General features: G+C 44.5%; 2 protein-coding genes across 4 annotated transcripts in view; one reads left to right on the top strand and one right to left on the bottom strand.

Annotated features, from left to right (window-relative positions):
- Nucleotides 1–20,149, top strand: part of LCT (lactase) — a 46,056-nt gene extending 25,907 nt beyond the window's left edge. Inside the window, exons 9-17 of the mRNA XM_025181643.3 lie at nucleotides 1,162–1,430; nucleotides 1,634–1,924; nucleotides 7,474–7,672; nucleotides 9,392–9,594; nucleotides 10,123–10,232; nucleotides 11,250–11,384; nucleotides 15,630–15,853; nucleotides 17,399–17,635; nucleotides 18,286–20,149. Coding sequence (XP_025037428.3) covers nucleotides 1,162–1,430; nucleotides 1,634–1,924; nucleotides 7,474–7,672; nucleotides 9,392–9,594; nucleotides 10,123–10,232; nucleotides 11,250–11,384; nucleotides 15,630–15,853; nucleotides 17,399–17,635; nucleotides 18,286–18,482 — 1,865 coding nt within the window. The 3' untranslated portion in view covers nucleotides 18,483–20,149. The remainder of the gene's footprint in view (nucleotides 1–1,161; nucleotides 1,431–1,633; nucleotides 1,925–7,473; nucleotides 7,673–9,391; nucleotides 9,595–10,122; nucleotides 10,233–11,249; nucleotides 11,385–15,629; nucleotides 15,854–17,398; nucleotides 17,636–18,285) is intronic.
- A 121-nt stretch (nucleotides 20,150–20,270) lies between these two features.
- UBXN4 (UBX domain protein 4) overlaps nucleotides 20,271–22,132 on the bottom strand; it is a 29,942-nt gene continuing 28,080 nt past the window's right edge. For all 3 annotated transcript variants that reach the window (XM_006117050.5, XM_006117051.5, XM_075933303.2), the window contains one exon: nucleotides 20,271–20,846. In XM_006117050.5, the coding sequence (XP_006117112.2) occupies nucleotides 20,708–20,846 (139 nt within the window). In that variant the 3' untranslated portion in view covers nucleotides 20,271–20,707. The remainder of the gene's footprint in view (nucleotides 20,847–22,132) is intronic.

Here is a 22,132-nt window from a genome sequence, read left to right as displayed (position 1 = left end):
TTACCCGTTCTAAATTGGAGGTCACCCTTGAAATAGTTTTATAAAATAGAAAGGTGAGCTTTTTGAGCTCCCCCAAGCTTCCCTTCCCTTGTTCATTTACTCTTCTTTCCCTTCTCTTCTGCCGTGCTGGTTGATTCTGCTTTTGGGGATTTATTGAGTCAGGCCCAAATAGCTAGCAGTTACCATCCAATGGTGGCTCTGAATTAGGAAGCTTTCACTGCCGCTATCCATTTCTTGGCCAGAGCAGCTCTGAGGCTGCAAAGCTAACTTAAACAGCCAGGCACCAAAAAGCCAGCAAAGCTGGCTATTTACTTCTCAATATCCCATGGTATGAGTGTGTCTAACACCATGCTAAAAAATGTTGAACCAGTGTGGCTGTAGAATGGACCTTGGGGGGACTGCTACAGCTAGGTGGTGGTTAGTGCAGCCTTGTGGATCTGGGGCGTGGATTTTCTTATGAATGGGCCTTGGAGTAGAGAGGAGAGGAAAGGAGCCAATTATGCTTTTAAGTAAGATAAGTAATCTAGAGATGACCCTGCACCATAAATCTCAGCTCTGGATTTTGAGAGAGCCTAGGCATGTTGAGATTTTGGATTTTTTCCCCTCGTCCTCCCCCCACCCCCAGGTTGCCAGATGGTTTACACAAAAATACCGTCCGTTTTCTTCCCTCCCCCTCCCCCTGAAAAAAAAAAACACCGGGGGAAAAAATGGGGGAGACCACAGTTGTCTAAAAAGTCTGGTATTTTCTGGATTTTTTTTACCGGACAGGAGGCAAAAATACTGGACTGTCCGAGTCAATACCGGACACCTGACAACCCTACCCCTCCCAGAAGAGTCACTAGAGCTTTCACTCTCTTCTGATAAAAGCCAGTTGGTAAACCATGCTGTAATGTACTAACTTTGTGTGTGTGACATTGCCCTCTAGGTGCTGGCCCACCCAAATAGTAAGGGATGATTCTAGTATTACTAAGGCAGGTCTCTTAGCCCAAGGATGAGGGTTCTAGCCCTACTTCCTGAAGGGGTGTATGATGCATGTAGTGTTTGTGTTCACACATGAATTCTCTGCAATACCATTATAGCTCACACAAGGAAACCTCACTGTGGCACTGTTCTGTTATGTATATTGTCCAAGCAACTGTTTCTTTTTAAAATATTTTTCAGCCTACAAGTTGGATGGCGTTAATCTTCGAGGATATGTGGCTTGGTCTCTCATGGACAGCTTTGAATGGTTGCATGGTTACAGTGCCAGGTTTGGACTGCACCAAGTTGATTTTGAAAATCCTAACAGGCCAAGAACCCCCAAACGCTCTGCTGTGTACTATGCTGAAGTCATACGCAACAACGGGATCCCCCTACCAAAAGAGGATGAATTTTTATATGGTGAATTTCCAAAGAATTTTTCATGGAGCGTAGCAACTGCAGCATATCAGGTTAGGAAATCATAATGCCCCCCAATTACGTGTTGAGCAATTGATTGTTTTCAGAGGACATTCAAAGCTTTCATAAAATTGGGGTTTAGTAAAATTGGAGGAGCTTATTATAGTTACTCTCAGATTGAGGGCCACCAACACGAATGTCCTAAAATTGAGATTAAATGTCAAAATCAGGAGAACTTGTTTTTATACCATTTTAGATTGAAGGAGCCTGGCGAGCAGATGGGAAAGGACTTAGCATTTGGGACCAGTTTGCTCATACTCCCTTGAAAATTAGCAATGATGAAAATGCAGATGTGGCTTGTGACAGCTACCACAAGTTGGAGAAGGACTTGACTAGTCTGAAAGCTCTCAAGGTGTCTCACTATCGCTTTTCAATCTCCTGGCCTCGTGTTCTCCCAGATGGAACCACAAAACATATAAATGAAGATGGATTACGCTACTATGAGAGGCTTATTGATGCTCTCCTTGCATCTAATATTAAACCTCAGGTAAACATCTGTTGATGATGTCATTTTGAAACCTAGACTGTCAGTTGTCAGCGAGAAGCAATGATAACAGTTACAATATGGTCTCCTGATGGAGAGGGGGGAATAAGGGTAGTTGTCCTGTGGTCTGGTGACTCAAAAGGACCTGGATCTCTCAGCCGCCTCCAGAATCCCAGGCCTTTTAAATTGATGCTGGCACCTGCGAGGTGCACACTGTGCACTGCTATGGGCTGGCTGGGGGACGAAGAGAAGCGTAGCAGGCTCTGGGCAACGCTGAGATGTGGCTGCCCCACCCTCACTCATTTCACCCAAGGCCCCGTCCCTTCCGGGAGAATGGAGCCAGTCTCCTCCTTCCCCCCATATTTTGCTGAGAGGCCCAGCAAATCTGTCAGTCCCCCTGGTGAGAAGCATTGTTGGAGAGGTCGTCTTGTTTACACTATTAGTAGGTTCAATCATCACAGTATTTACAGTTTGTTACTACAGTAAAACTCCGATGGTCCGGCATCTGATGGTCCGGCACCATCAGGAACCCGGAAGTGCGCTGGGTAGACGGACCATTGGAGCTGCTCTACCCCAGCTGTCCCCGATTCAGCCGCTGCTGAAACTGACCAGCGGCTGACTCCAGGAAGCCTGTGGCAGAGCTGCTCTGCCCTGGGCTTCCTGGAATCAGCCCCTGATCAGTTTCAGCAGCGGCTAACTTGGGTACACCTGGGACAGAGCAGCTGGGGTGCTGCCTGCTTGGTCTCGCAGTGCCAAGGGTTGGTGCTACCAGACCAACCCGGCAGCGCCCCAGCTGCTTTGCTCCAGGCGTCCTGATTCAGCCGCTGCTGAAACTGACCAGCGGCTGACTCCAGGAAGCCCAGGGCAGAGCAGCTCTGCCTCAGGCTTCCTGGAGTCAGCCGCTGATCAGTTTCAGCAGCGGCTGACTTAGGGACGCCTGGGGCAGAGAAGCTGGGGTGCTGCCGGGTTGGTCCAATAGCGCCGAGGAATGGCGCTGCGGGACCAACCCGGCAGCACCCCAGCTGCTCTGCCCCAGGCATCCCCAAGAGCAGCTGGGATGCTGCCGGGTTGGTCTCGCCGCGCCAAGGGTCGGCGCTACCAGACCAACCCCACAGCACTCCAGCTGCTCTTCTGCAGGCATCCCGATTCAGCCGCTGCTGAAACTGACCCAGCAGCGGCTGAATCAGGGACGCCTGGGGCAGAGCCGGACTATTGGAAGGGGGGGCTATGAGGGGTCTAGGGTGGCATCCCCTCCACCCCAGACCCGTCATAGCCCCCCCTTCCGATAGTCTGGCAAATCTGATAATCCAGCACCCCATGGGTCCTAAAGGTGCCGGATTATCGGAAGTTTACTGTATTCAGTTTTCAGCTATTTGGGACCTTTTTATGCATTTATTAATTTACACACTGTATGACAGGACAGACTTTCTAGCCTTACATTTTTATGATTTAACTATTTGAAATAACTTCAAGAGATCATCTTGTCCATTCCTCCATGCTGAAGCAGGATCAAGTGCACTTAGACAAGTGGCAGTCAGGGTGGCCTAAGCTTTTCTTAAATACTTTGCATATGGGGAATTCCCTAAGGAACCTGTTCAGTTCTTAATTACCCTTTGAGTTAGACAGTTTTACTCAATATCTAACTTTAGTCTCCATTGTAGCAAATAATGATGCTTTGACTGTGAATCCCATAGAAAGCTGTTAAAAACCATTTGATGCCAAAAATAAAATTCTCCATATTCTCAAATTGCCAAGTGCAGTTGTCCCTGAGCTGTGGTCCTAAGAGTTGCTGAATTCTCTCAATTTTTATGGACTTCAGGAGGAGTTGAGGTAGTTCAATATTCTTGTAGATTTGGCCCTATTTGTGTCAATAGCTTATTATTTTCCCCTTCAAACGTGAATGTCTGAGCCTAGTACAGAAAATAGGAATTTTATTTAAAAGGATAGAGAAACCATATCTGGTAGCATTTCCAGCAGCAATCCTTGTGGTGTGAAATGCAGGCCTGCGGGGGGGTGGGGGGATGGGGGGGCGGGAGAGAAAGAATGCTTGAGTCTCAGGGAATCTTGGATGTCTTGGTAAATCTTTAAATTTATGGGGCTATCATTTTACTGTTTTGTATTGCCTGCGTGCAGGGAGAAGAGGTATCAGATTCTAATTGTAGCTTGTTTTGATGACAATTCCAGAACTGGTGAAGTAACTAAGGGTATGTCTACACTACCCTCCTAATTCGAACTAGGAGGGTAATGTAGGCATACCGCACTTGCAAATGAAGCCCGGGATTTGAATTTCCTGGGCTTCATTTGCATAAGCCGGGCACCGCCATTTTTAAATCCTGGCTAGTTCGAACCCTGTGCCGCGCGGCTACGCGCGGCACGAACTAGGTAATTCGGACTAGGCTTCCTACTTCGAACTACCGTTACTCCTTGTGGAATGAGGAGTAACGGTAGTTCGAACTAGGAAGCCTAGTCCGAACTACCTAGTTTGTGCCGCGTGTAGCCGCGCGGCACAGGGTTCGAACTAGCCGGGATTTAAAAATGGCGGTGCCCGGCTTATGCAAATGAAGCCCGGGAAATTCAATTCCCGGGCTTCATTTGCAAGTGCGGTATGCCTACATTACCCCGCTAGTTCGAACTAGCGGGGTAGTGTAGTCATACCCTAAGATAGCAGTAATCATCCTCTTGGCTCCATCTCTGGGCTGTTGTGACTTTTGATTACATTAAGGATCAGTTCTAAACCTGGAATGAATAGATGCATCTCCAGGGCTGGATGTTTGGCAGTGTCAGAAAAGATGCTAGTACAGATTGAAACTCTCTAGTCTGGCACTGTTGGGACCTGACTGCTGCCAAACCAGAGAACTTGCCGGACCACAGGTCAATATTGTGTAGCAGCATTGCCAACATTTCCACTGCTTCCTGGGGTCTTAGAAGATATTTAGAGGTAAATAAGAGCTAAATCATAGAATACTAGGACTGGAAGGGACCTTGAGAGGTCATCGAGTTGAATCCCCTGCCCTCATGGCATGACCCAGTACTGGCTAGACCATCCCTGGTAGACATTTATCCAACCTACTCTTAAATATCTCCAGAGATGGAGATTCCACAACCTCCCTAGGTAATTTATTCCAGTGTTTAACCACCCTGACAGTTAGGAACTTTTTCCTAATGTCCAACCTAAACCTCCCTTGCTGCAATTTAAACCCCTTGCTTCTTGCTCTATCCTCAGAGGCCAAGATGAACAAGTTTTCTCCCTCCTGCTTATGACTCCCTTTTAGATGATACCTGAAAACGGCTATCGTGTCCCCCCTCAATGTTCTCTTTTCCAAACTAAACAAACCCAATTCTTTCAGCCTTCCTTCATAGGTCATGTTCTCTAGACCTTTAATCATTCTTGTTGCTCTTCTCTGGACCCTCTCCAATTTCTCCACGTCTTTCTTGAAATGCGGTGCCCAGAACTGGATACAATACTCCAACAGCTACCCCTCTGATACAATACTCCAACTGAGGCCTAACCAGCGTAGAGTAGAGTGGAAGAATGACTTCTTGTCTCTTGCTCACAACACACCTGTTAATGCATCCCAGAATCTTGTTTGCTTTTTTTGCAATAGCATCACACTATTGATTTATATTTAGCTTGTGTTCCACTATAACCCCTAGATCCCTTTCTGCCGTATTCCTTCCTAGACAGTCGCTTCCCATTCTGTATGTGTGAAACTGATTGTTCCTTCCTAAGTGGAGCACTTTGCATTTGTCTTTATTAAACTTCATCTGGTTTATCTCAGACCATTTCCCCAATTTGTCCAGATCATTTTGAATTCTAACCCTATCTTCCAAAGCAGTTGCAACCCCTCTCAGCTTGGTATCATCTGAAAACTTAATAAGAGTACTTTCTATGCCAATATCTAAATTGTTGATGAAGATAAATAACAGCACCGAACAATAATAGAGATGTAGCTGTGTTAGTCTGGTCTTGTTGAAACAAAGGACAGGACTATGCAGCACTTTAAAGACTAACAAGATGGTTTATTAGGTGATGAGCTTTTGTGGGCCAGACCCACACCGAACAGTGAGAGCCAGGATGGATGGCTGTAAGAAACCTGGCCAAATCCATGATAAGTGGACATCCAGCTAACTAAAATCATGCTGGACTCCACGGATGTTGCTGACCAGAAAGCGCTGGGCTAGAAAGGTTCAATCTGTAGTAGTACAGGCAGTCCCCGGGTTACGTACAAGATAGGGACTTTAGGTTTGTTCTTAAGTTGAATCTGTATGTAAGTCGGAACTGGCATTCAGATTCAGCCGCTGCTGAAACTGATCAGTTTCAACAGTGGCGGAATCTGGACACTAGTTCTGACTTACATACAGATTCAACTTAAGAACCCCAGGTGTCCCCAAGTCAGCTGCTGCTGAAACTGATCAGCAGCTGATTCCAGGAAGCCCGGGGCAGAGCAACTCTGCCTCGGGCTTCCTGTAGTCAGCCGCTGATCAGTTTCAGCAGCGGCTAACTTGGGGACGCCTGTGGCAGAGCAGCTCGGGTGCTGCTGGGTTGGTCCAGTAGCGCGGCCGCTCCTCGGCACTACTGGACCAATCCAGCAGCACCCCAGCTGCTCTGCCCCAGGCGTCCTGATTCAGCTACTGCTGAAACTGATCAGCAGCGGCTGAATCAGGACTCCTGGGGCAGAGCAGCTGGGGTGCTGCCGGGTTGGTCCAGTAGCGCCAAGGAGCAGTGCTGCGGGACCAACTGGCAGCGCCCCACCTGCTCCACCACAGGCCCCGGGCTTTGCTCCACGTCTCCCCGGTCTGCTGGGGGGGGGGGGGCACTAGCTGCGTCCCCCCCAGCAGACAAGGGAGACGTGGAGCAAAGCGGCGGAGGACCCGGGCCGGACCGCGGCGCTTCCAGTTCAGCGCCGCGGGTCCGGCCCGAGTCCTCCGCGGCTTTGCTCAGCGTCTCCCTGGTCTGCAGACCAGGGAGACGCTGAGCAAAGCCACGGAGGACCCGGGCCCGACCCGCAGTGCTTCCAGATCAGCTGGAAGCACCGTGGGTCCGGACCCGGGTCCTCCACCGCTTTGCTCAGCATCTCCCTGGTCTGGAAGCTGATCTGGAAGCGGCTGCGGGTCCGGCTCCGGGTCCTCCGCCGCTTTGCTCCCCGTCTCCCTGGTCTGCTGGTTCCCCCAGCAGACCAGGGAGACGGGGAGCAGCTTTTCTCACCCTGGAGGAGGCAGGCGGCGGGACCAGGTGTCCCGCCGCTCCAGTCCTCCGGGGCGAGAAAATCCCCGTTCGAAACTGCGGATCCGACATAAGTCGGATCCGTGTAACTCGGGGACTGCCTGTATTTTTATGTATTAGTAACAAATGTATTGAGCTGTGCACAATATAAGCTTTAGGAGATGATACTGTTCAATTAATGTAAATGCCTTTCAGTCAGCAATAATCGTGATAATGCAGGGTTGTTTTTTTTAAAGTAATGTCATGTCACTTGTCCATTTCTTTATGAATGAATCAATGATTATCTTATAAAGTAGCTAGCGATGTTGGTAATTATCTCTCTACACAGGTAACTATTTACCACTGGGACCTTCCCCAGGCCCTACAGAACATTGGAGGGTGGGAGAATGAAACTATAGTCCAGAGATTTAAAGAATATGCAGAGTTACTTTTCCAAAGGCTGGGAGACAAGGTGAAATTTTGGATAACCCTCAATGAACCCTATATAATCGCAAATCTCGGCTATGGCTATGGCACATCTGCTCCAGGTATGGCTACTGTATTTAAACTGTGTTCTAAGGTGTGAATGAGATGCTCTGAGAAGCAAGTTCATGGTTACTCAGGAGACAAAGGATGATCTTCTGGTTAAGGCACTGGATTGGGATTGAAAAGGTCTGAGTTAAGTTCCTGGGTCTGCCACAGAATTTCATTGTGACCTTGGGCAAGTCACTTTTATGTCTCTCTGCTTCAGTCCCTTATCTGTAAAATGGGAATTTCCAAAGAATTTTTCATGGAACGTTGCTTCCCCGCATATCAGGTTGGGAAATAACAATGTGAATTACTGATGGACAGTCAAATATGTGTGTAGGAAACACTTCAAGATTTTATAAAATTGGGATTTATAAAGTTTTACTTAATCAGGAGCATTGCAAGGAGAACATCTGTTGTTGTGAGTGGAGTACTACATAGGGTGACCAGGTAGCAAGTGAGAAAAATGGAGATAGGTCCTATTACCCCTCCACCCTAAGACAAAGACTTGAATATTGAGACTGTCCCTATAAAATTGGGACATCTGGTCACCCTCATACTAAAGTACTGAGGGCAATATAATTATCCAGAAAGACAGGGTCATACTGTATCCCCTGTGGAGGCACCTGCATGTGAGATCTGGAGCTTCTACAGTGCTCATGCTTCATATTCTTAAAATCATCTTCTCATGGGAGAGTAGGCATGCAACTTCCTCCCCCATCGTGGATCTGCAGGAAGGGAAGAGTTCCTTTAATCCCATGGAAAGATACTTTATATGTTCTAGACCAGAGGCAGGCAAGACCGAGCCCCCGGGCCAGATCCAGCCTGCCAGTACTTTTGATCTGGTCCACAGTCTACCCTGCCAAGACCTCAAGGCTGCTCAAAATGGCTGGAGGCTCCCTCTGTGCACCAGATGCCCCGGTGAGAGGAAGGGAAGAGAGAATTTATGTGTTGACTCACCCCCAAGCCAATCATTGCAGCACCCATTGGCTCAGGGTCCCTGTTGGGCTGCTGGATGTGAGCCACCTAAGATAAGGGCCTCCTGATCAGAGCCTGCCTCTGGCATCCCACCCTCTTCCGCTCCCCAGGTCACCACCCCCTTCTTCCTCAGGTCACAACTCCCTCCCAGAACCTACACCCCTCACCCAGGCCAGAATATCTCCTGCACCCATACTGTCTCCCCAACCCTGCACCCCAGTCCCCTGCCCCAAGTCACCCAAACCCTTTTCACCCTCCTCCTCAGGTCACAACTCCTCCCAGACCTTGCACCCCCTCTAACACTTCTCCCCCAGGTCAAAATCAACTCCTGCACCCCTACTCCCCCTTCCAGACCCTGCACCCCAATCCCCGTCTCAGGTCACAGCTCCCTCCTTCACCCAAACTCCCTCTCAGAACCCATGCCCCCTCCTGTACCTCAGTCCCCTACCCCGAACTTCCTTCTGCACCCAACATCCATCCCAGACCCCGCACCTTTTGATAAAAAAGTGTGGCCCTTAACCACGTGCCAAAATCTTGGAATAGCCTCCTCCCCCCCATCAAAATTATTCCCCTCCTCCTCCTCGGCCCTTCCTCCCCCCTTCTAGATCCCTCTGCTCTGCAGTATGGCCGCTGCGGAGCTAGAGGGGATGGCATTTTTTCATTACCTGGCAGTTCTAATGGCTCTTCCTGTGTTGCTCGGCTGGAAACGGCAGGGTTGCTTGTGGGAGTAGCCCTGTCTCACCTCATATTTCTCTCTTCAGGAATCTTTGCTAGACCAGGTAAAGCTCCTTACATAGTAGGGCACAACTTAATAAAGGCCCATGCTGAAGTCTGGCATCTTTACAATGAAACCTACCGGACCAAACAAGGAGGATTAATTTCCATTACCATTAATTCTGATTGGGCTGAACCAAGAAACCCCGACAAGCAGGAAGATATTGATGCTGCTAGGCGATATGTTCAGGTACACAAGAGATCTCACCAACCCATCCTTTACTCTTTCTTACTCCCAATTTCCTAATCCCACGGTTACCATGCCTACGTACTGTGATGCAGAGATGCCTTGACCTGGATTGCTGCCTTACCATTTTCTAGCAGATTGTTGCAGTAAACCAAGTCTAACATTGTGGCTCTTAAAATCTTTTTATGTACTGATTAGTTTTAATTGTGTATAGAACCTCCTTAAGATTTTGGTCTCCAAGGGATGCCCATCTTCTCTTTTATAATACCCTATAGCAGAGCAATTATACATTATATAGTCTGTAAGCAGCAAAGAGCCCAAATAGTAATACAGCACTTCAGCCTTGTTCTTACTGATAACATAAGGCACTTCCTTGCATCTCTGTTTTCTCATGCATTTTAAGTTGCTGGTAAATGGTATGGCACAAATTTTGCCAGTGGCTAATAGCATATGAGTTCATATTTTTGCACAGCATTCAGTTGGAGATGCATTCTTTAATTCTCCACCCTCTCTCTCATTCCCTTGGCTTAGTTTTATGGTGGCTGGTTTGCTCATCCCATTTTCAAAAATGGTGATTACAACGAAGTGATGAAAACAAGGGTACGGGAGCGCAGCCTGGCCCAAGGGCTGAGCAAATCACGGTAAGTGCCTTGTATTTGCTCATGTCTTATTATCTTCCATCTTGCAAAATTTCTGTTCTGGTAAGGATGTTTGGGCTGGGAAATATTTCTGATTATTTTAAAGCGGGGTGAAGTAGTTGTGATAAATTTGCAGTGACCCTTGCACCTGAGGTAGTATGTTCCCATGGTTAAAACAGTGGTCTCACAGTAACTGATTGTTGGGTATGATTCTAAACTAGTGCCTGGTGTTTCCACTTAGATATTGTTTATCACCGGGAAATTTCCAAGGCAGGTGCAGTGCCAGTGAAACTCAGTAAGCAAACTACCTGTTGTATGTATTATGAAAGGATTGGAGGATAGAGAATTAGAATTCAGGGCTATGATGATAAACTATCTCTACCACCTTCCCTGTAAAATAAACATGTCTAGGAACATTCTGTAATCTGCTCAGTTCTGCAGTGATGGGCTCCCAGCAGTGCTTCCTGATATGTAACATCTCATATCTTCTCTACTGTATAGTCTGGCTGTTACCCAACAGTGGCTTAAAACCTTAATTCTGGCAATAACGTTTTCAGTTGTTTGCTGTGTGAGATGTCAAGAATGCTGCTAATAATCAGTAGCCTCCACACCTTGTCAGATTCTTGGGAATAAAAAGGCTTTAGAGAATTAACATGATACACTTTAGACTCAAGGTGAGGGTCTGGGAATGCTATGAGGTAGTTAACTGCTCCTATATGCTTTCAGACTGTGTATGTTCCATCCCACGATGCTTTCATCTTATTGGCCTGGAGCACCTTCAAGACCATGACTTGTTCATCTACCTTTAAGGAACACTCTCTGGCATGTTTATCATACCAGGCTTTCTGAGCATTCTGCAGATTTTGTTGAGCAAGTGCTAAAAAGTCTCTGATGGCGTTTTGCAGTTTGCCTATAAAATCCAAAATGTTAGTTTCTGGAAAAAATAAATTTGTGGTCAATCCTTTAAACATTTCCCATTAAAGGAATTTTAATCTTTCTTGTTTTTCCCTTTTAATACAGACTGCCAGAATTTACTGAAAGCGAAAAGCAGAGAATTAAAGGCACATTTGACTTCTTTGGTTTCAATCATTATACCACAATACTGGCATACAACTTAAAGTATTCTTCTGCCATCTCATCCTATGATGCTGATAGGTAAGACACAAGCATTAAGTCATAGTCAAATAACACACACACACACTTGTGTGTCAATATGATCAATGTTGGACAATAAAAATTAACTTGACAAGGCCTTTAAGAGAACAACCATGACTTGGGCTAGTAAAATAGTCACTGGCTCACTCAGAAGTTTGGGTACTGTTCAGAATTCAGGGAATAAATGTGATACCTACTGCCTTTGCTCTATAGTCACAGGCTTATGACTATGCATTTTTAGCAAGCACAGTTAAGAACAGAACCACTAATGAAGGAAAATGTGTTAGTCTTAAAAATGGTTTGTTATTACACTGCCTTCTAGATGGCAGACGACCTGGTTTCTAGACACTTAAATGTGTGCTAATCATAATGGAATGTGTGTACCAACTACACTTTGAAGCTTTAAGAGTGAAACAACTTAAATATTTCACATATAAAAAGCTTATTTCAATATTAAAATAACTCATCAGGCCTAGTTTAATATTTAATAAATTAGCAAATACGGGTTCTTTTTATTAGAGGGAAATACTGGCAATTTTCCTCTCTTCAATGTATGGAGGGAATCTGTAGCTAATTCCCATAATTTGAGTGGGAGTTGGGTATAAATTCAGCAGGATATGAGAGAGAAATAGAGATCAGAGAGACCATGTTTTCTCATCAAGAAGACATCACATCCAACTCCCATCACTTCTGGGAATGATCTACATACATGGAGAAAAAAGCAAATTACAGTATGACCCCTGATATCAGTGAAAAAGTTAACTGTTGCTTTAAATTATATCAGACTGGACTTGGAAAGACTCAATAAGTAAGCATGGGTATGTCTACACTACAAAGTTAATTCGAACTAACGAGCGTTCGTTTGAATTAACTTTGATAGGCGCTACACTAGCGCTCCGCTAGTTCGAACTTAATTCGAACTAGCGGAGCGCTTAGTTCGAACTAGGTAAACCTCATTGTACGAGGACTAAGCCTAGTTCGAACTTACTAGTTCGAATTAAGGGGTGTGTAGCCCCTTAATTCGAACTACTGGGAGGCTAGCCCTCCCCAGCTTTCCCTGGTGGCCACTCTGGCCAACACCAGGGAAACTCTATTGCCCCCCTCCCGGCCCCGGACCCCTTAAAGGGGCACGGGCTGGCTACGGTGCCCGTGCCAGGTGCAAGCCTGCCAGCACCCAGCTAGCAGACCCTGCACCTGGCACGGCTCGAGCCAGCCACCCGATGCCTCCCAGCCCTCCCCCTCTTCCCGGGACCAGGCTGGCGGCTCCCGGGAGCTTGCCCGGGACCGCAAGAGGCGGGGACCTGCCTGGTCTAGTGCGGACATGGTAGACCTCGTCCATGACCTCCGCACTAGGCACAGGAAAGTGGCCATCTAGGGCAGGAGAGCTGCCAGCCTGGCCACCCAGGAGCAGGTGTGCATGAAAATCAAGGGGGTCCACTGAGACCCCCGTCCCTGAGCTTACAATGGCCGTACTGGGTCAGAACAAAGGTCCATCTAGCCCAGTAGCCTGTCTGCCGACAGCGGCCAACCCTAGGGACCCTGGAGGGGATGGACCGAAGACAGTGACCAAGCCATTTGTCTTGTGCCATCCCTCTCCAGCCTTCCACAAACTTTGGGCAGGGATACCACTCCTACCCCCTGGCTAATACCACTCCATGGACCCAACCTCCATGACTTGATCTCACTTCCCTTTAAACTTTGTTCTAGTTCTAGCCTTCACAGCCTCCTGCAGCAAGGAGTTCTACAGGTTGACTCTTTGCTTTGTGAAGAACAACTTTCTGTTACTAGTTTGAAGCCTGCTACCCATTCCTTTCCTTTGGTGTCCTCTAGTCCTTCTATTATGAGAACTAATGAAGAACTTTTCTTGATGCACCCTCTCCGCACCACTCATGCTTTTATAGACCTCTATCATATCCCCCCTCCATCTCCTCTTTTCTAAGCTGAGAAGTCCCTGTCTCTTTAGCTTCTCTTCATATGGGACCTGTTCCAAACCCCTCATCATTGTAGTTGCCCTCCCCTCTCCCACCCTCTCTCTTCCCCTCTCCCACCTCCTTTTCCCAGTCTCCCCGAGTTTTGTTCAATAGAGAGATTCTATTTTTGACCACACGTTTTCTTTATTTTGTACATCAGGAAGGGGGGCTAGGGAGGGGTAAGTGGAAGGAGGTGAGGGAGGAATGGGGCACAAGCCCCCGATGGGGAGGACTGGGCTGGCTCTGCGGGCTTCTGGGGGTGGAAGCTCTCCTGCAGCCCCCCAATTGCCTCCCCTCCCCAGATGGCAGCCTGCGGCAAGTGCAGCCGGTCTGATGGCCGAGTGCTGTGATGTGCCCAGTGTGGGCACTCAGGGCACTCCAAGCCAGGACTGCTTTGCAAGCGGGGCACCCCTGAGAACTGTCTGTCTGGAGTGGGGGTCGGGTCCCTTTAAGCACAGCCCTCAGCTAGCCTGAGGCAGCAGCTCCACACTCTAAGTCCTCATCTGATGTCCTGCCGGCACTGCTTCCGGCCATCCTTAACCCCGGTTCAGGGTCCACTTAATGTGGACATGCTAGTTCGAATTAGCAAAACGCTAATTCGAACTAGTTTTTTAGTCTGGATCCGTTAGTTCGAATTAACTAGTTCGAATTAAGTTAGTTCGAATTAGCGCTGTAGTGTAGACATACCCCATGACAGGAGCACATCCCACAGAGGGCAGGTTTCTCTAGCGATCACAGCATCCCTCACAAACAATGTAAAGGACTGCAGAAAAATCCTGTCAAATTTAGTACTCTCTGGCTAAGTCTACACTGCTGGTTTTGCCGGCAGAGTATGCAAATGAGGTGCCAATTAGCATATCACCTCACCTCATTTGCATAAATCATGCAAGGCAGTTTTGCGCAAAGGGTTTTTGCAGGAAAAAAAGTAGTGTGGATGTTTTCTTTTTGTGCAAAAACCCCTTTTCCCAACACCTCCTTATGCCCCCAAAAAGGAGGTTTACTGATCTGGCGGGAAAAGGGGTTTTTGTGCAAAAAGAAAACATCCACACTACTTTTTTTTCCACGCAGAAACCTTTTGCCCAAAAATGCTGGCACGGCGATATGCTAATCCATGCCTCATTAGCATACTCACTGCTGGCAAAACCAGCAGTGTAGATGTAGCCTATGTATCTTAGAAGTCCTATTTTTTTTGGTGCTTTTTTGAGTTTTTAAACCAGTTGTACATAAACTCCCTTGAACCTAGTAGCTCTCTAAAACCTGCCATTGTTTGAAGCTTGAATCCTTCTTTATTATTTTAACCAAAAACTATACACACTATGGACTCAGTCTTGCATTGCTTGTGTCCCCAAAATTATCTTTGATGCACAAGGAAAGCAAGATTGAAAATTCTCTTGGAGGGTCTAAAGTATTTAGCTACAGACAGTAGATCCTCCAGGAGAACACTAAATGAAATTACTTGAGAGACTGCGCACACCAGCTAGCTTTTAACATAGCTTAAGCCAGTGGTTCTGGAACTCTTTCGTGATGGACTACATCTTAATAGACAAGTCAGGATCACATTCCCCACACCCAATTAGAATGACACCTTTTTCTCAAGGCTGCCATAGCAACTACTTACCTGGGGGAAAGTAATGCTAAAGCAAAGGTTCTTTTGTGTTACTGCCTTGAATTAAATTTGATTTTTGCCCTACCTTTTGCAAAACAATTAGCCATTACGTTATTTCACCCTCCCCCCCCCCCAAAAAAAATAAAATTAAAAATCATTTGCTCTGTTCTTCTCTCCTCTCAAGCCCCTTTCCTTCCCTGCCACCTAGTGGTTTTCTCAACCTTCACATGCCACTCAATTTCCTGCTTCCCTTCATTTCTGCTCTTGCAAACTGTACCCAAGTCTCTTCTCCCTTATATGTGCTGCCTGATTTCCCTGCTTCCCTGAACATTCTCCTCTCCAGGGGTAGTTTTTGGTGAGGACTGCCAGCTTTTGTGCTATCGCTTCTCTTACTTCAGCCCCAAAGACCCAGAAGTTGAGGGATAGAGCTTCTCAAGCAGCTAATTCATGTGATCTGTTACCATTTTTTGTTCATTATAGAGCATATACTATTGAATCTGAGTAAGGTCGTCAGGGAAGGAACTGGCTGTCTGTACAAAGCCCTGACTGGAACCTGTAGGCACTGCTGTAAATACAGCTAAATAACGTACAATATGATCCTTGGCCTAAGCTGTGGAAGGGACAGAATAAGGTGTTTTATTGCTGTTATATTCTGATTTTCATCCACAGGGGGGTAGCTTCAATAACTGATCGCAGCTGGCTGGGCTCTGGTTCCTTCTGGTTAAAGGTGACCCCCTTCGGCTTCAGAAAGATCCTGAAGTGGATAAAGGAAGAATATAATAACCCTCCAATTTATGTTACGGAGAATGGGATTTCTGAACGTGGCGACCTAGGCCTAAATGACACTTGGCGAATACACTACTATAAGAGTTACATTAATGAAGCATTAAAAGGTACAAGTACCCTCATTACAATCTGCAGAGAGCAGTAGTTCAAGTAGTGATCAAGACAATGGTTTCACATTTTCTTTTAATGCTTGTTTTTAAGTGAAGTAAACACTGGCATCATCATCTCGGGTCATCTCATGGAATCAGTCTGTCTCTTCTGCCCCATGTTGGCAATGGCCAAATAGTTTGAGCTCTAGCCCTCCACAAGCCACACTCAGTACAGAATTAAGACCAATAACTTTGAGCATCTAAACCTTTGTTGCATTTGTTTTCTTATGACTGCAGAGAGCACTTGTCCTTTTCAAGTTTGCCTGATACAGCACTGAACATTGCTGTGAATGAGACTGGGACCACCAGTTGCACTAGGCATCTGCAGTGTACTTAGCCTCCAGTGCTTGCAGTGATACCCTTGTCTAGACTCCCAACTATTGTGCCAGTTTGCAGTGTACTTTGCTATTCAGAACTGTTGTTCATGGTAGTTTCTGGTTTAACTGCCCAAAGAATGATTTGGTGAGAATTAAAGAAGATCAGTTACTTCGTGTTGCTATTTAATACCTCATATGTGTAAACACATGCTAGCTTATAATGTTCAGCATTACCTACTATTATTTAATGTTAATTATAGCAGTGGGCAACTGGAGCAGTAGTTATTTTTTTCGGGCATTGCAAACCTCAAGAGATCATAAATCCCGAGATTTTAGAAGAAAGTAGTGTGGGTTTTGATTGGTCTTGATTTTGTTAAATTTCCCTTTCCCATCCTCAGTATGCGTGTGATAAATGTATTGCGCAAGATGATTTAGGCCTCTGCTTCAAGATTTCTCACCCCCACATCTGCCTGTGCTCTGCCCAGCAATTAATTCTGTCCCCAGTTTTCCACCTCTTGGGGTTTTTTTTCTATTTCCCTCTCTCAGGCTTGGGAAGTTGTAGCAGAGTACCATCATTTTCTTCCCAGAAGAAGAGCAAGAGAGAGGCACTGTCCTGTCCTATTTCTCATGCTGGGCTCTTCGCTCCCTCTCCCTTCATGTGAGAGTAGGGAGAGGATTCTGCTGGCTTCCCTTAGGGTTAATTTTGTAAGAGGCACAATACTGCCTTTGAACTGATAAATGATCTTCCATTAGAACTCTGATCTGGGCATGTCAAAGTATAATCATCTCTCATCCACCAATGAAGAAATCACAGGAGTAGTTTATACACTATTTGCAACGCGAAGGCTTTCTTCATCATCTGAAAGAGATTCACTTTTTTAAAATGACAAGTTGTAGGTTCTGAAGCACAAGATACCAGCCATCAAAGAATACTGGCTTGCTGAGCCATGAGGAGGTTCAATTAATGAGTTACACACCAAAGATAAGCAAAGTGAATGAAATGAAGACATATGAAATGTGGGGGGTGTAAGGTAATTAATTCCTCCAAGCACTATGCATGTTGTCTTGGTAGTATATTGAATTGCCGTCCATATTTACAGATGCCAAGATAAACGGTAGATAGCAACCTGTAAAATAAGTTAAATATCTACATGATCATGCTTTCACATTTGATTCATCTCAACAGCTGTTGTACTTGATGGTGTTGATCTCCGAGGCTACACTGCATGGTCTCTGATGGACAATTTTGAATGGGCAGTAGGCTTTGCTGAAAAATTTGGTTTGTATTATATCAACTACAGTGATCCCAATCTGCCCAGGATTCCTAAAGAATCTTCAAAATATTACACATCAATTATACAATGCAATGGCTTTCCAGACCCAGCAAATGGACCACATTTTTGTCTTCAGTCACAGCCTGAAGGTAACTAGAAACAGAACATAGGAATTAATATTAATGGCTAAGAGCATCACAATGATTTTTTTTTCATTTTATGTAATAAAATATAGTATTTTGTAGAATTCCCTACAGCCCCAGCAGAATCCACTGTGGAGGTTCAGTTATAGTAATTGCTAAATGAACTGGTACTGGTGAATACAATGGGAACTGATGTTTTTCATGTTGAACTATGTGGGGCTGCTATATTTACCTTCAAATATTACTTTACATTTTCATAAATTAAACATTTTTTTGCTACAGCGAGAACTAGGAATTTCAGTTCACAAAGTGGGGTCCAAAACACCTAAGACAAATTGATCTAACATATACAGTAAAGAAAACAAAACTGTACGTTATACTTGTTTGATACTTTTGTTTTCAAAAGCATCAATAAGTAAAAGGTATCTGGTATTCTTTGGAAAATGTGACCCTTTAAATGCAACATTTCCCTATGCAATAGAAAATGATCTCTAGCATGACAGACAAAGTGACATTCAAAGTTATTTTGTTGCATGTTTTTTCTGGTGTTTTCAAAAGTGGGTTCTGGGAGCTAGGTGCCAATGATTGGTGCTAAAAAGTGTGCATTAAGTAGTTGATAAAGAAGAGGCACTGATATTATATTCTTGTCTTTCCAGGTATTACTTCACCAACTGCTAGCACAGGGGAGTTTATGAACAATGCATCCAGTGGAAAAGTACAATTTTTAGGATTAAATTTAACTTCACAGAATGCAGAAATAGGACTGTATGTGCTATTTGCTTTTGCTCTGATTGGTATGTTAGGACTTGTTCTCTTTTCATACAAATATGGCAAGTTATCAAAGAGTGAATAAACCATCAAGATAGTTAAGTAAAATATAAATTTCTAAAAGATGTGCAAAATGTAATGCAGAATATTCCCCCCTTTTAAGTTTTGAGCTACCTGCAGGTAGCTACTGTTAAGAGCTTCTTTAATCTGTTATTCCTAGCTAACATTACTAACTTAAAAAAAAACCCAAAAGGCTAACTAATTAGCACCTGTTTATACCTACTTTGAAATCAAAACAAAAAGCATTGGCAAGATGGTTACCATTTTTTATATAATTAAAGAACTTAAGGAGGTTGGCTTTGAACCAATTTAAGGCAAAGGATAGTTTGGTACTATAAATGACTGAAATTTTGTTGTTTCCAACTGTGTAATCAATGAACTTGAGCAGAGAAGTATAATTTATATCCAGGATGAGGGGAACAGAGGAAAGTCTCTGAGGAAGACACTGCTGTTCACATTTGCTAATGTTAAGTATCACAAGCTACTGATTAAGAGGCATAGCATATTTCCCCTTGTATGCAACTATTTTGATTTTAATATTACAAATTTGATCACTTCTACAAAAGGTCTTCAAAGCAAACTATATCCAATTTGATTTACACTGTAAATTAACATTTAATACTTCATTTTTATTCTTATATTAGACAAACTCAAATTACAAAAATTGGGATGCATTCAATAAATTGTCCTAGAATTTCAAAGTTTTCCAAAAAGCTGATTAGTCTGGTGATATTGTACCTTACTGTGCTTATTTGTCCCCTTTAATATCAGTGAGTCCTGTTAGTATTTTAAAACCTCTAATACTAGTTTCTCACATGCAGTGTTCATATTACAGCAACATCCAAAGGGCTCAAGGTTCTATAATGTTGTTGGACACACTGTAAATGACAGATTTTAGTTTGAATATCCACATAACAAACATTTAAATTTTAGATAAGACTTGTTTGAACTGAGGTCTTGCATGCTGCAGTACCAATTAGTTGCAGTATTAAGCTCTTACACAGGTATTGCACAAACATACAAAAACCAAAGTTTAGTTGTTTGCTTCTATCACTTATCCTTCAATGTTGGTCTCTGATAGGATCATTTTGACTGATACCTTGTCTCCTTACTAAACATTCCCTCAATTACAGCAGGAATCCCTTTGTTTTTATTGAAGTTAACCTAATATTCATCCTGGCTACTAACAGTGGTTGGACTACATTGTATTTCACCTCTGCCCAAAGTAAAATAAAAGGCGTAATGCAAATGAACTTTACTTACACTAATTAAAAGGTCAATTATATATATATAATATATAGAGTTTGAATATAGAAGTTGCTCTGGTTAATCTAAAGGCATAAAATGATGCAGCTATGGCAGACATTTGTCACACCTTTTAATTAAACCAGACCTTTAGCAATTAAGTTTAGAATAGGCTTTTCTTGCATATGTAACTGTTAGTGAGAACATGAATTTCTTGAGTTTGAAGGCAAACTATGGTATGGGAGGCATTTGTAAATAGTCTGGACAAAGGATATATCTTCATGATGCTAAGCAGTAATAGTCCCTTACATATTCTGATTTACCTGGGGAAAATAGTGTGCAGGTAATAGTAAAGGCAGGGACAGCTCTGTTTTCCATTTTATACTTTCTTATAGCAAATAACTCCAGGCTAGTGTACATGTTGAAATACTAGACAGTTACAGAAGCCTCTCTACAAAAAGTGCTCAGGAAATGAGGCATACTTCACAAAAGCCAATGAATTAAGTTTACCTAAAATGAACACTCTGAACACTATACTTAAATGAACTTTATACAAAAATAGGAAATGTTAGTTTTTTGAAAACGTTTATTGAGTGTGTGGGGATTAAAAACTACAAGGTTTGGTGGCAGTTGCAGTAGCAGAAGCAAGAGAAAAATTAAACATATCTGATTTGCTACCTAATGCTTCTGACACGCTCAATTTACTCCCTCATTCACCTACCAAGAACTCCATATTAATGCTGGGTCTTAGACTGCTGTAGCAGAAGTCATAGATTAAAAAAATGCATTCCAAGATGGCAGTAGGGCTATAAATGCTGATAGAAGTTTAAAACTCTTTAATTCTTTGAACTTCTACCATATTAAATAGCATAGCATGTTAGTTTTGAGTTAGGCAATTTGCATTTCAGTCAGGGGATATGTAAAAAATATATAGTTGTCAGTGTAACCCCTAAGCCCCATTAAATCAAATAAGGAAAACAATGATTATTGCCCAGTTACTCAAAATTACATTTGTTGGGTAGAATTTCCATTCCAAGTGTTGTTTTCATCCTCTCCGTCATCTTGAGTCCTCAATCTGTATATTTTCCCTTCTTTTTTAAAGTCTTCCCCACGCTTTTCTAGTACTCGTTTTCTGACTGCTTGCCTAGGCACAAAGAAAATGCATTTGAGAACAGTTTTCTTAACAGCAAATGTATTTGTATCTTTCATTTTGCTACATCACATCTAAACCTCTCACTCTGAGGTTTGATCTGACTGGAACAAAAAGTTACAATTCGCTTGCTTTCCTCCAGAGACCATGGAGCTCAATTTAAATAGAAATATTTTGACTGGAAGTCCAACAAATCAGTCTTATAGAGTTGTTCTGACATGGAGAGAGAGCCTTTGCAGCTTCAACAGCAGAAGTGAAGCAAATAATTTTCTAAGTACAAACAAAGTTTGAGGGCAGTAGGGAAAAAGGAGAACAGACTAGGAGGCAGTGATTTGATATTCTGGGGAAGTCACCTGGAGCATTTCCAACCTTCCCAGCCATTTTAATTGTTTTAAAGCTACTGAATATAGGACAATACTTCAATACATCTGTTAGTCCATAAGGCGCTACAGGACTCTTTGTCGCTTTTGCATATCCAGACTAACATGGCTACCCCTCTGATACTTGAATATAGGAGGCTCCTTCTCCAGGTAATGACTGATCATCCAACAGGTGGCTAAGAGGCTACCAGAGAACAGCTCACACTTTAAAAAGCCAGCTATTCTCCTTCCAGACTGCTGCTAGAGGAAGGGAAGGGACAAGGGTCACTTCTCATCCTCATCCTTCCCCCCAGCAAAATCTCTTAGCTCCCCATTGGTTCTTCCCCTCCTCCCCCAGTTTCTGGCCAGAAGGAGCTGAGAATTTTTGCTGGGAGCAGGGGCAGTGTAGGAAGCCTTCTCCTGCCCAGAGTGGAATCACATGGAGCAGCCTGCAGTAGACAGTCTGCCTCAGGTTTCTGCTGGTAAGCCCCTCCCTTCCTCAACCATTTGCCCCAACTCCACATATCCAAATCCTCTGCCCCCTACTGCACCCACACCCCTCATAGATCTGGCACCCCAATCTCCTGCTCAGATCAGTCCCCTCCTAACCTAGGTCACATCACCAAAATCCTGCACCCCAGTCTCCTGCCCTAGGTCACAACTGCCTCCTTCACCCAAACTCCCTCCCAGACCCCATTTTCCCTTCTGCGCCCTAATCCCTTACCCCAAGCTCCCTTCTGCACCCAACCTCCATCCCAGACCTCAGAATTCCTCCATTAATATCCTGGCAGAGTGCAACCCTTGACCACTTCCAAAATCTTGGAGTGGTCCCCCATCAAAAATTACTGCCCTCCCCTATTATACATTAACCATTCTTGCACTAAAGAGAACTAGCTCAACAGCACAGTGGAGTCCCTGCTG

Source organism: Pelodiscus sinensis, chromosome 7 (genome assembly GCF_052426305.1).
Source record: "Pelodiscus sinensis isolate ZL-2025 chromosome 7, ASM5242630v1, whole genome shotgun sequence".
Classification (NCBI taxonomy): domain Eukaryota; kingdom Metazoa; phylum Chordata; order Testudines; family Trionychidae; genus Pelodiscus; species Pelodiscus sinensis.
The sequence above is the reverse complement of the archived record's forward strand: the minus strand, read 5'-3'. Positions and strand labels throughout refer to the sequence as shown.